At 37.8% G+C, this 14,509-nt stretch overlaps 1 protein-coding gene across 1 annotated transcript; it reads right to left on the bottom strand.

Annotated features, from left to right (window-relative positions):
- Positions 1-50: 50 nt before the first annotated feature.
- Positions 51-13,526, bottom strand: LOC109050363 (proline-, glutamic acid- and leucine-rich protein 1-like). Its single transcript, XM_042759882.1, has 17 exons — positions 13,338-13,526; positions 12,925-12,989; positions 11,664-11,769; positions 11,389-11,538; positions 10,644-10,715; positions 10,512-10,571; positions 10,247-10,403; positions 10,024-10,156; positions 9,843-9,930; positions 9,628-9,716; positions 9,152-9,265; positions 8,750-8,894; positions 7,801-7,963; positions 7,659-7,714; positions 7,338-7,562; positions 1,416-3,167; positions 51-613 (listed from the first exon to the last, which is right to left on the bottom strand). The coding sequence occupies exons 1-17, from the start codon at positions 13,476-13,478 to the stop codon at positions 524-526; spliced, it is 3,606 nt and encodes a 1,201-aa protein (XP_042615816.1). The 5' UTR covers positions 13,479-13,526; the 3' UTR covers positions 51-523.
- Positions 13,527-14,509: the final 983 nt, after the last annotated feature.

Genomic DNA, 14,509 nt, shown 5'->3' with positions numbered 1-14,509 from the left:
ATTGTGGTTATAATCTACTTCACCTAAAAAATTCTTCAGAATACATGAAAAAGTGTCATAACAGATCCACTTTATTGCATGATTTTTTTTAAACACAATGCCAAGAATAAGTGTTACATGTACAAATGATATTACAAAAAAAGAAGCCGCAAAACACATTAATCATACTGTCCAACTGATAAAAGCACTTTTGAATACTTGTGACTACAGTATCATTATACTTGTATTAAGCTGCCAGTAAAAGAAAAATACCAATCATGACCACTTAAAACTCTATTATTCTTAACTTATGAACGGTTTTTGCAGTTTTTAACATTATCAATGGTATTGAAGTTTCTTTTAACCTGAAAACCTGAAATTCTTTCATCAAAGAAACCAATGTGGAGCTGTTCTAGTGCAACCACAGCAGAGTTTGAGGCAACAGTATCAGTCAAATATGACTATGAGGGACCTTTCAGGATTTCACTACTGATTGGAAAGCTCCTTTGATGTGACAGTTGAGTGAATGAGAAGTTTGGTCATGTTAGGACTGGGATTGTGAGGCACCGTGATCGTCATCATCTGGTGGACAGTCAACAAAGTCAGCCAGCATGGAAGCCATTGCTTCATCCACCTAGAAAAGAGATTTAACAAGAAGACAGAGCGAGTTAGAGAGAATGTGCTGGAGAGAAATGCTCTGAATAAGCTACAAAAATTGTTTACATGCCATTACCAAAATAAACCGTACAAGTTAAGTAGTTAACAAGTAAACACTGCAGATTACAAGACATAAAAGGCATTCCCATTTGTTTTGGCTTCCTCGTTTGTTTAAAGAACTAATCCGAACTGAGGCCAGAAGCTACTTCATGCAAGTGTGCACATGCTGATGTGTTGTGAATCCTTGCAGTTGTACATACTTCATGTGCACTTTCACGTAACCATGGCAGTAACAATCATCAATATTCAAGAAAATATAGTTATTTGGAAAGGTTGACATTTATTAAGGTTTTTTATGTTTTTAAAAATAAGTCTCTTATGCTCACTAATGCTGCATATATTTGATCAAAAATACTGTGAAATATCACCATAAAATTTCTGTATTCTATTTTAGCATTTCAAAATGTAATGTATTCCAGTGCAAAGCTGCCATTTTCAGCAGCCTTACTGACCCCAAACTTTTGAAATGTAGCGTACAAAACTGTATTTGTAAAAAAATTTGGTACCTGACTTGTCAACGAGTTGTTACCAAAACAGTTTGCTAGTTATCAATTGTTTATAGTAAATAGATTGCCATTATAAAAATAATACATAACATACTAAAGGCAACATTTTGAATCAATCCAAGCCTATGTTGCTAAGTGCGATGCATTCACGCAGTATGCGTTCTGGACCTAAGAGAAAGAAATCTGCACCACGGTTAGACATTACTCAGTTACCTTTTTCTTTTCGGTGCCTTGTTCAGAAGATTCTCCTTCCTCGCGATCTTCCATTTTCCTTTTTGTTCCCCTTGCATCTGAATCCTCTCCCTGTTCACCGCTCTCTTTCTCTACCTCTTCCTCTTCCTCTGCTGTCACGGCTACACTCTGCAACGCTTCTTGCTTGGACGTGGATGGTGCGCTCTGATTGGTTGTGTCTTCTGGCTGTAATTCTGGTTCTTGCTTTTGAACTTCGACTTCTACAGTCAATTCCTGGCCCTGTTGTGACGGCCCAGCATTTTCTGTGGGATCTTCTGGTTTTGCTACTTCCTGCTCACATGTTTTCACTTCAGGTTCAACTGCCTCCACACTGGTATCCTCTTCATGGCCTTCTGTCTCTCCACTGATTACAAGACTCTCTATTTGTTCCTTGCCAACCACAGGTTCGTTTCTCTCAACCGCTCCGATGTTCTCAATTTCCTCCACGGTCCCCTTGTCCTTGATCCGGTCATCTGCATAGACACTCCTCACACCCTCCATCTCCTCGATCCCTGGTTCTACTTCTCGTTCTCTCTCCATGCAAAACATTTCCATCCCTTGCTGGTCCTCCGCCTCAATCATGACCTCTGCCTCCTCCTCGTCCATCATCCCTCTGCTGTTGTCTCCCTCCAATGGCTGGATCTCCTCACTTTCCTCTTCCTCCTCTTCGTCTTCATATTCATCAAATTCCTCTCCCTCATAGTACTCTTCATCCATTAAGTCACTGCCTTCCTCTTCCTCCTCTTCTTCCTCCAGGCCCTCCTCCTCCTCTTCCTCCTCTCCTAATTCATCCTCCTCCAGCTCCTCTTCTTCATCATCTGAGCTGTTGATGTTGATGACGTTCTGGTCCACCTCATTTGCTGGGTGCTGCTGCTGGAGCTGACGGCTGGTCTGAGCAATCTGGTTCTGAAGCTGTATCTGTAAAGACAAGCCCAACGTAGGTGGTTGCCCACCTGGAGAAGTTTGCATCAACATCTGCTGAAGTTGCGGACCACCCGTCAGCGAGTCTGCAAGTCCGGCAGGTGATGCTGAGAGTGAAGCTGTAGTTGAGTTCAGAGGCGGCACCAGAGACACAAGCTGGGCTGTCTGGCTTGGTCCAGGGAAAGAGTTAATGTTATTAGCATTAGCTGGCAGAATCTGATGGGGAATGGAGGTGGGCAGCTCATTAGGCAGCAAAGTGTCAACCAATCCAACTTCACCCACTATAGGGGCAGGAACTGCTGGCTGGGACAACGACTGTGCATTTGCCGCTCCATCTTGCATCTCCATCATCATACCTGCTGGCATGATGACCACGCTATCATCCGAATCGCTCTCCAAAGAGATCTCTACATCTTCCGGCTCCTCTTTTTCGTAGCGGACAAAAACTTGTCGTTGACCTTCAGGGGCTCCGAGACCTGCCAGTTCACCCGGTTGAGCTGGAGAGAGCAGCAGGTCGCCTGGGGTGGCCGTAGTGCCTGCTGGAGTCGGAAGACCTGGAGGAGCCAGAGGAAGATGGTTCTCCAAAGAACCAAGCAGGGTAGCGGGACCTAAGCCCATGGGATGCCTGGAAGGGAAAGGTGGTCCACCAAGGAGAGTAGGGATGGACAGTGAGGGGTTTTGGCCAGAAGCAAGGACAGGGGCAGAAGGGGTTGATTTGAGAGTCAGAGGTGTGAGAGGGAGAGAGATTGAAGGTGTGCGAGGATGAATAAGGGTGTTGCATATAGTCAGAGCCTCAGCACAGAATGACGATACCTGTAGGGAAACACGGAGAAACAACAATAAAAATCAGGAAGTGCCAAAATAGTAACATTATGTGAGGTTAGTGCAAATTTGACTACACAAACACACAGTGAAAGAAACAATATCACCATTGTTGAACAGAGTGATATAGTAATTGAAACTCTCAAAGGGATATTCCATCTAAAAATGTAAATTCTCCAAACAACACTGGACCCAAGTGACTTTCATTCTATGGACACACACACACACAAACACACAAAGGGAGACTTTTTTCAAAATACCATTTTTGTCCTGCAGTAGAAAGTAAATCAAACAGGTTTATGGCAGCATGAAGGTGAATAAATGAAGGTTTCCGGATAGCTGTGTGATGAACCACAGACAGATAAAACTCTATGCCAGGGCCATGCTCACTTGCCAATTTCTATTCTAGTGTTAAATTAGGCTAAATTTAGCTTTGAGACATTAAAAGAACCGGTCTGGCAGGCGTAATGCTTCTTTTTATTCACTCAATACTTTCATTTACACCTTTGTAAACATGAAACAGTGTCTCCAGTTACAGTCTCCTGCGTCATTAGAAGCAAATAGCCACTACACCACCCAGAATGAGCTTTCACAGTGAAAGCAGACAGCCAATTAAAAGAGGACAAATGTCAAAAAGAATGTCTGTGTATGTCAATCACTGTATACTGATATTTTATGTTTGCGCATTCAGACAGGTTGGGTGTCGTTAAACTGTTTAAACTGGAATGTATACAAAGGGCTGGATTTTGGTACCAGATTTCACAAATCACTGGCTTTAAAGGTATGAAAATATATCTAGGCATAACTGAGTCTATTTTAGGTTGTCTGAGATACCATAAGAAATACTGGGAACACTTTACAATACGGTTAAATTAATTCATTAACATTAATTGCATATTGCATTACATATGATGTTATCAGGATGTTAATGTCTACATATATTAACACATTAAGCTATATAAATTAACATTAATGTATCATGGATGAACAAATGACCAACCAATAGCATATTTATAAATTAACCTATAATAAAATGCAGTAAAACGGTTCTTCGTTGTTAGTTCATGACACCTAATGCATTAAATAATGTTAAGTTAAACCTATTGTAAAGTGTAACTGAAATTGCCAGTTGAGTTGTCGACACTGACTTCAATAGCCCCTTATTACAACATGCATTTACTCAACTCTGCAGCACTTCTGCTTTCAACAGCACAATGCACTTGGAGTCACAACAATATGTAATTTTAAAGCCTTTGGGGGAAAAATTAATTTGTATTTAAACATTTAAGATTAGCGTTTTTGTATTTTCAAAATACATAAAATATTTTACTTTGTACCAGTCAACCTCTTCATCAACTAGTGCATTAACTAGTTCAGTCATGCTCCCTCCTCCCAACCATAACATTAATGCATGTGAGCTACAGATGTACAACTCCATTCAGCATTGGATGAGCAACTTTTCTGGAATATGATAAGGTGAAGATGTCATGGTCAATTGTACTTGTTGATTAAAGTTAAAATAGTGCATAATTTCCATTTGCCTTCAGTTAACACAAAATAATAAAAAAGCAGTTTGATAGTTAATTAGTTTTGATAGTTAATTGGTTGTTGTTTTTTAATCAACTAGCTTGTCAAATGGGTATAATATTGCATTATTGCATGTTAGGCCTGGGAGATATGACAATACATATTGTGGTGATGATATAAAGTGTGAATCGACTGAACATTTTCTAAATCGTTTACAGAGAAATGCCTATCGGCAAGTTCCCTCTAAGCTGTGTGTGTTTGCTATGACAATATATTTGCAAATTGAAAATATTAAAAATATTTTTATATTATTATATTATAAGCCTAATAAATAATTTACCCCAAAAGCGGAATTTATGAGCAATAAATGCTTTATTTTTTCATATTAGCTAAATTATATTACATTATATTATAAAGAATTTTATTATTCTGTGTGCGATTTTTCTAATGATTTTTTAAAATAGAATTTCTTGGTAAATAATAATAATAATAATAATAATAATAATAATAATAATAATAAAAAAAAAGCACTGTAATTTTTTTTTTTTCATCATTTCATTGTTACATCAAGGGTCAAATCAAATATAAATAGCATATTAATGTCTGCCCAATATTGTTTTATTTTGGTTGTTTTGGAATTTTTTAGTGGGAACATTGCCTCAGGTAAGCTGGGTATATCCGTGCAGCTTTTAGTGGCAAAAAGTTGGGAGTGGCAAAAAGAAGCAGGGACGAACGGTTGAGTAAGAGTATGGTGTGCTTGGTGCAATTGGAAATTCAAAAGAAATTCAAGCAGTTGTGCGTGCACTCCGAGATGAAGTGGAACGCAAACAAGTAGGCCTATAATTTTGACATAAAGGCCCTTTCACACAGGACGTGGCAAGCAGAGGAATCACCGCACAGCTGACGCTTTCACTTGTAGTAGAAGGGGTTTGTGCAGTTGAAGTCTTGTTTATATCGCCTGCCTCTGTTTGCCTCTAGTTGTACACATCTAAATGTTTTGTTTTGCTTACATTCAGAATAGGTCCAGATAAATTTCAGCCTATAGGGATGCCTACATTGGATGGCCAATTTCACAGGTATTTTGTGTATTTTCAAAATACAGTATTTGTATTTAAATAAAAAAAAATTCCAAACAGTGTTATTTTGTACTTTATTTGAAACATATTTTCATGTATTTATGCCCATCTCTGCAATATGTAAGAATCTAGCTGAGAAATACTGTTAATCAGCAAACGGGAGACCACTAGAGCAAGACTCCCTCTAGTGGATAACATTTAGATGTATTTGCATTACAAAAAAACAAAATGGTATTTCTTAAAAAAAAAACAAAAAAAAAAAAACACTTTTTGATGGCTTGGCCAAGAGAATTCTGAGAAAAGCTCTATTGTGATTTGTATATTTTGTATCTAATACAATGAAATTTAGATATTTTTATTCACTTAAGTGCACAGACTTTTTGGGGTCACTACCAAACTACCTTTGATGAACAACCACAAAAAAAAAAAACAAAAAAAAAAAAAAACACAAACATACAAAGCTTCCATCATTTCCCAGGAAATCAATGCCAGTTTTGCACTGTATCTGACTAAAGATCAGATATATAAATATTCCACCTAGACATGTTACACTCTAATAATGAGATTCAATGGACAGGGTTTTCCAAAGACTGCAAGATTAACATTTTATCTCAAGTAGTGTGTTCACGGTACCAAAATTTCAGTATTCGGTACCGATACCTGTGAAAATCCACGGTTCTCGGTACCAATTTCGGTACCAAAGCAAAACACAAAATTATGCGAATTAAAAAATAAAATAAAAAACACTTTTTATCACTAATAATAAAACCAAAGCCATTCTTTATACTTACTTACAATTGTGTTTAAAGTTTTTCTACAAGTAATATAATTATGAAAAACAGTAAACAAGTTTCACCCAAATTTAATTTGTCTTTTAATTAATGAAATTTAAACACATTTTATTTTTTGTTAAATAAAGGGGATTTGCTATTAAAATTAAAACATGGAAGAAATAGTGTGATTTATTTCTTTAAAAAAATTTTTTTTTTTCATTTTTTCAACAGTAGTAGCAGTATCACATACATTCTACTAAATAATAGTAATATTTCTAGCACAATGCCTTTATGTAAAAATGGCCTTTTATTTTGAAGGGTTGCCGTGAATACCTTTAAATTGACACTGGTTTTACTCAAATGAAACGGTAAAATGCTTGTGAAGTGATGCTGAAATTACTGCAAGCATCATGCACTTCAGTCTATGTAGTAAACAAAACCGCACGTCTCTGCCATTCATTCATTCACACAGAGACGCGCAGAACATTTACAGATACTGGTCCATATAGAGATTTGATTTGATTAATTTATGCTAACTTTGACAAATTCAAGTTTCATTTTCATGACTGGATTTTGAGATTCCGTCCGCGTTTTCTGCTTTGCGGAAATCATAGCGCTGTATGCGTCAAGAACCGTGTTGACCAGGTACTCGGTACCACAGGTACTTAAAGAAACCTGGTACCGTGACATTTTCATTTTTTTTAGTACCGACTTGGTTCTGAAGTACCAGGTCTATTGACAACTAATCTCAAGATTAACATTTTTAATCAAGGATGTTCACTTACCATGATGTTGTGATCTCGTCGGCCATGGCTGAAGACAGACACAGCGCAGGAGAGGGGAGGAGGCCAGCGGGGAGAGGGCACCAGCACAAGTGCCAGTAAGAGACGGTAGAGCTCTCGACGAGGAGTAGGGCTGCCATACTGACCACTGACAGCACCGACATCCAGCACACAGTGAGACTGCTGCTGCAGACGCACACACAGAGGCACGACCAGGTCTTGGATCCTCTAACAAGGGAGGGAGTGTTTAGAAGAGCAACATGAAACAACTTTCCATAAAAAAGACATCAAAACAGAAACATGAACAAACTTCAATGAACAAACCTTATGAAGATCTTCTTTCAACAAAGTTCCACTGGTCAAAATGATCTGTCTTAATGCTGTAAAGTAATCATTCTTCATCAGTAAATAATGTTTATTTCTGCTAGTAAAACTTAAACATCACTGGTTGTCACTGAGCACTCACCCCGAAGAGCAGCGACGCATGTGTCTTGATTGGCTAGCACATCTCCTTTCCTCTGCAGTGATATTCCATCTCCCATTACCAATCCTTTCGTTCGACGAGGACCTGACTTGCCAGCAGAGCCAATCAGGTCACTCATGGACTGTGACTGTTGTCCGGAACGGAGCTAGACAGAAACAGAAAGAACCATTGGAGAAAGAAATGGAAATACTTCAAGTAGGGCTACAATTAAATGTTTTAAATGTGTTCTAAACTAAAAATGGTCTTAAAAATGAGACAACACAATGCCCAAAGATGACTGTGATATATTTGGGGTCAGTTTCACATGCTGACCAAGGCTGCATTTATTTGATCAAATATACAGTAAAAAACGATGGGCGATTTTCCCGATTTTATTGATTAATTCAAATGTATCGTTTTGCCTTCATTTTATTTTTTTTAGAAATCAAGGAATCGCTATTTTTCAATAGAAATATTACCAAATGTTAGAACTAGACACTTTGACAATATGCCGGTGATAACAGTAAAGAAAAAAAGAACGATCGAAAATGAGAATTTTAATATATTTTGAAATGCAATTTGTTCCTATGATAACAAATCTGAATTTTCAGCAGTCATTACTCCAGTCTTCAGTGTCAAATAATCCTTCAGAAATCTTTCTAATATGATGATTTGATGCTCAAACACTTCTTCTTATTAGCAGTGTTAAAAACAATTGTGCTGCTTTATATTTTTTGTTTACAAACTGTGATGCAATCTAGGATTCCTTCATGAATAGTTGACTAGCATTTATATGAAATTTATATGTTACTGTCAATTGATTAAGTTAGTGCATCCTGGCAGAATACAAGTATTCAAATCTTCAAATGTACTATACTCCCATCTTCACCAGGAGGCTCATCTCTAATTTATTTCCCTATGATGTTTGTGTTACAAAGACCCTTAAACCTACCTTGACAGCTTCTGATGCTGGGGTGATGTCACCCATCAAATGAGTGAACAGTAACTCTGTGTGTGTGGGGCTTCCCTGAAGCAGAGAGGCACCTCCTACTCTTACCCACAGTTCAATGGTACGGTACACGGTCACTCGCACTGCACTGTAGGTAAAACACAACATCATATCGTTGGACACTTGACTAAAATAACAGCGAGTGAGCATACTTAATGCTTCATTCAATGTGTCAGTGTTTCTATATGTTGATGTTTTCAATGAAATGTGATTACAATTGTTCACAGGAAAAGCATTTCAAAAAATATTAATCACAGATGTAAAAATGGTAATCACGTTACCCAAGATGAATGTTAATACAAGGAGCAAACAAGTTAATTTTCATGAATGGTGTTCCTGTAATACCTGTATGCTCTTTGCTGGCCCAGACTAGCCTCAGGCAGAGGTGTCCATGCAGACAGAGACTGTGAGAGAAGCCTTGTGAGCACACTGCTATACTGGACCAGTCCACCACCCACACTGTACAGAAAAATAAAAAATGAAATAAAACATTACATATGCTACTTCTGTACATATAACCAGCAACCACTGACACAAATCATTAATTAAAAATTAAGCAGTTATGCAAATAATATAATATTAAATATTCAACTGCGTTGCTGGAACTCTTCCAAGGTTTTACTGAGAAAGTCACATGCATAGATTGAGTCTAATTAACCATATTTTGCAGACAAAACTGCGAGCTAAATCTGTTTTTAAAAATTGTAAAAAAATGCAGAAAGCTACAGTATTTAGTAATAGCTATATATAAAAACAATAGAAGTTTATGGAATGACCCCATTTATTTAGTTGAGTAAATGTGTGTGTGTGTGTCTGCTTACGCCTTGATGAGAGCAGAGAGAAGCTCCAGAGTGTCGATGTGTATAGAGGGTAAAACCAGCAGCTTCAGACAGCCCTCTCCTGTTGGACTCTGAAACACACCCCTTCAGTTAGCGTCCACATCAATGTTCAGCAAGTTCAGTGAATAATATCATGAACTGTGACTCTTTAATATCAAGATGCACGTAAACATACAGAGAGAGAGATAAAGCCTTACGATGCTCTTTGTGTTGACTGCCAGGGCTTGACACACCAATTTGAGAACATGCTGAACAGGTAGACAAACTGACGATGCAGGATCAGCACTATTTGAGGGAAACACGTCTCACAAATATGGACCAATATCTCAAAGATGTTCATTAAAGAGCATGAATTTAGCCACACAACATCAGCACTACCTAAGAGTGTGCTTAATAGCCAGACAAATGGCCTTGTAACGATGATGGAGCTGAAGGATCAGAAGTGGATCTACATCATCCAGGGGAGGGAAAGGCAGTTCAACACCAGGACCCTCATACTGCACTGTTCCTTCTGAAACAGCGATGCCAAAAAAAAAAAAAAAAGTATTTAACACAAATGTTTCTCTCAACACAACACAAACACTCAGAACACACCACATACCTGTTTCTGCACCCTGGTACAACTGTCCCAGCATGCTATTGGCTGATGCTAGAAGGCAGTGCAGCTGATTGGTCCAGCCCTCAGCCCTGCGCCCTCCTCCCCCTCGCTCCAACACCCCACCAAGACAGGGCAATCGGCCAAAACTTTCACAAGCCACCTACCAATAAAGAAAAATGAAAATCATGATGCAGAAGTTTTGATTCATTTGTTTTGAGCAGTCAACTACGCACATTATCCTTTAATTTCACAACCAGATGTAACTAACCTCTTGTACTTTAGGATTATCGGAGTCCATCTTAGACAGGAAATACGCTCCAAGCTTCTCCTGTAAGAGACAATGATTAGCTTTTTCAGATACAAAGTAATTGCACAAAAACATATGAATGATTATACTGACCCTCAGAGATCCACAGGCCCGTGGGTAGTAGATCATACACGTCATCATTCCTTTCATAGCAGCTAGGTGGCACTGTGACCAAAAAAGTGCTCATTTTGATGCTTTATGTGGCACAACAATTTTAATTGTTCTCAGTTTATTAAACAATGTACAATACTGTTCAAAAGTTTGGATATTTTAATGAATGTTGCATTTATTGGATCAAAAATACAGTAAAAATTATATTATGAAATATTATTACAAATTAAAATAGCCGTTTTCTTTTTTACTATATTTTCAAATGTAATTTATTCCTGTGGTGAAAATTCAGCAGCCATTCCTCCAGTCTTCAGTGTCACATGATCTTTCAGAAATAGTTGCAATATGCCAATCTGGTGCTCAAGAAACATTTATTATTAATGTTGAAAACAGCTGTGTTGCTTAATATCTTTGTGAAAACCATGACAAAATTGTTCAGGATTGTAAAAATATTTTGTTTCAAAGAATATAAATGTCTTTATTGTCATCTTTGCTGAATAAAATGATTAATTTCTTTAAATAAAAAACAACAACAAAAATATTGACCCCAAACCTTTTGAATGGTACTGTATATGAGGACAACAATATCCATGAGTAAACAAGCTCGGCATAAACCATGAAATACACAGTGACACAATAGTACAAAATAAATTTGATTTAAATTTGACTACATTTTAACTGATTTAAATCTAGGTTGAATGTGACATGCATATGCATGCATTTTTACCTCAGATTTGAGACTGAGCAGGGAGGTCAGGATGCCCAGGATGGAGTTGAGTCCCACCTCCCTGGCTAGCTCTGGCAGCTGGGACGAATACTGCAACAAGTCCTGCAGCACACTCACAGCAAGCTGCACGGTGGGGAGAGGGGCCTGCGACTGTGTGTTTGAGAACAACAGTAGATACATTACTAAATCACGCAGGACTGAATAAACTCAGGAATTTCCTGTTAAGTGGATCCAGGCAAGAGAATAGAAGAAAAATGTTTGGAGACATTTCTCACCTGAATGACCTGCTGCAGTGTTCGCAGCCATGAAAGGCAATGCTGCTGGAAGACTTCACTCGAACTGTCCTTCACCAGCACGGACAGGAGACAGAGACCCTCAAACCTGAAACACACGTGATCAAGTCCATATGAAGCCGAGATGAAACCAAAGCAGAGACAGATCTGTCTTTCCATAGTGTGATGAATTTCTGAATTAATGTATTATTGCAGAAGAAAAAAAAAAAAGTAGGGTGGGGAGTTGATTCTATTCATCGGTTGGTTGGATGGAGTTACATCTGAATGTGAATTTGCAGTGGGTTGTAAGAAAGAGGCGGGGTTTAAGTGGATTGAATGATTGGAGAAATCCAGCATACATCACCAGAAAGTCGTCTGTTGTTTCACCGCAAGATCCAGTTATGACATTTTGATTAAAAATTTCGATATCAAAAGAAAATAATCAATGGATGAATTGTAAACAACAAGATCAATAAAATGCATTTAGAATATGTAGATGCCAAACTTGATTGTTTTTGCTGAATGTCACACTGGTTATTAATAACGCTTCGCAAAATTTATTTTGGGTCACATTCAGGGGCCCCTAAGAGCGAATCTTACTTAAAATGACAGAGGAACATAACACATAAGGCAAATCATTCTAAGGCGGCAGTAACATTGGTTTGTTTTGTTTTTTTAATTGGAAAAAAGTTAGTTGTTATTGGGAAATTACTGTATTTATTTATTTATATTTATTTACTTAGTAAACGGCATTCCTTTATAGATTACCTTTAGTCTCAGATGACCTCCTATCTAATGTATTATGTTTGTATGATTTTCTATTTGATTTTTAATCTTTATTATTATTATTATTATTATTATTGTCTTTTCCCCCTCTCTTCTATTCCTTTTCTCTATTCTATTAATGTACCACCTTTGGTTTTAATCCTGAAATAAATAATAAAAAAGACAACATCTAACAATTTATTTTCTTCTTGTAATAATGCTTGTTCCAGCAAAACGTTTGAACATAAGGCGGCAGTAACATGAAAAGTACTGAATCACAAAGATCCTGATTTGTTCAGAAAAGGACAATCACAAACTATAAAGAATAAATGAAGAGTTATTTATTTATTTATTTTAAAGACTAACAGCATCGACAGGATTTGGTCAAGCAAGAAATATCTTTTAATGTTTTACGAAAAACGCAATGGTAGGGCTGGGAAGATCTTGTGTAAAAAAAGAAAGAATAAAGACAGACATTAGTTTTACTCTGCCAGCTCACCTGGTCTTACTGGACCCGAGGCGGGCATTACTGATGCCCACCAGACCCCCCACAGCTCCCGTGCTCTGAAAAAGATTCAAAACCAGCGTCACGAATAAAAACAGACAGATGAACTCCTCCTCAGCGTGCTTTCAAAGGAAACGAAGAGGTTTGTTATAGGATAAGACTAACTTTACAGATGAAACAGAAACATACAAACACTAAACTAATGTGAACTTGACCATCAGCTCAGTTACCACATAAACGAGCTCAATGGTCATTAGACGTGTCATTAAATCATAATTATAATGTCTCGCGTTCATATTCACATTGTAAACAATGCAAGCGAGGAACGCTTCTGTTTAGATCAAAGAAGCGCGTGTGCTACCTAGCGTCGCGCGCTGGCAGTGTAGACAGGAAAACCTCAGTCCTACCTGAGTCCCAACCACTCCATGCTCACGGTAGTTTGCTAGAAGTGCAGGTAGATATTCGGGTCTATCCTCCTTCAGGACAGAAACTAGTCCTTCTGTTAAGCGCGTTATGTTGGGGCCATGCAGCCAAGCCGCTGAAGCCATTTTAGCGCCCCTGTATGACGCGCTAATCCCGCGACGAGTGTATAGCTCGGTTGACGTCAGCGTCTAGTCAGTACTCTTCTGTGTTGAGCGTGCAATGTTAACCGGTTTATATATGTGAAGAACACTTTGAAAAATCATTTATGCTATACTTGCGAAGTTTTGAGTATTTCATTACAATTGTTTAAAGTTTATATATATATATTCTTACTTTACACTAAGAGAAAGGCGCAGATTCAGGATTGTTAAATAAGTTTTCTTCTCCCCAAAAATGCTGAACAAAACAAAGAACATGTGCTTATTTTTAAATAACATTTTCCCATATATATATATATACACACACACACAATCTTAAATATATACATTTAAAAAAATCATTTATATATATATATATATATATACATACACATTTAAAATGTTCACTATATACAATGGTGTGAAAAATTGTTGGCCCCTTCCTGATTTCTTATTCTTTTTTGCATGTTTGTCACACTAATGTTTCAGATCATCAAACAAATGTAAATATTAGTAAAAGATAACACAACATGCAGTTTTTAAATGAAGGTTTTTATTAAGGGAAAACAAAATCCAAAACTGCATGGCCCTGTGTGAAAGTGTCTGCCCCCGAAACCTAATAACTGGTTGGACCACCCTTAGCAGCAACAACTGCAATCAAGTGTTTGCGATAACTTGCAATGAGTCTGTTACAGCGCTGTGGAGGAATTTTGATCCACTCATCTATGCAGAATTGTAATTCAGTCACATTGGAGGGTTTTTGAGCATGAACCGACTTCTTAAGGTCATGCCACAGCATCTCAATAGGATTCAGGTCAGGACTTTGAATAGGCCACTCCAAAGTCTTCATTTAGTTTTTCTTCAGCCATTCAGAGGTGTGCTGGTGTGTTTTGGATCATTGTCCTGCTGCAGAACCCAAGTTCGCTTCAGCTTGAGGTCACAAACAGATGGCTGGACATTGTCCTTCAGGATTTTTTGGTAAACAGCAGAATTCATGGTTTCATTTATCACAGCAAGTC

This window comes from Cyprinus carpio, chromosome A7 (assembly GCF_018340385.1).
Source record: "Cyprinus carpio isolate SPL01 chromosome A7, ASM1834038v1, whole genome shotgun sequence".
Lineage (NCBI taxonomy): Eukaryota > Metazoa > Chordata > Actinopteri > Cypriniformes > Cyprinidae > Cyprinus > Cyprinus carpio.
The sequence above is the reverse complement of the archived record's forward strand: the minus strand, read 5'-3'. Positions and strand labels throughout refer to the sequence as shown.

Excerpts from the sequence above, each read along its gene's own strand:
- LOC109050363 (XM_042759882.1), bottom strand. The coding sequence starts at position 13,478 with ATGGCTTCAGCGGCTTGGCTGCATGGCCCCAACATAACGCGCTTAACA. Across the intron at positions 9,931-10,023 it reads GCTATTAAGCACACTCTTAG|TGCTGATCCTGCATCGTCAG; the intron begins GTAGTGCTGATG and ends TCCCTCAAATAG. Across the intron at positions 9,266-9,627 it reads CTCTCTGCTCTCATCAAGGC|TGTGGGTGGTGGACTGGTCC; the intron begins GTAAGCAGACAC and ends TTTTCTGTACAG.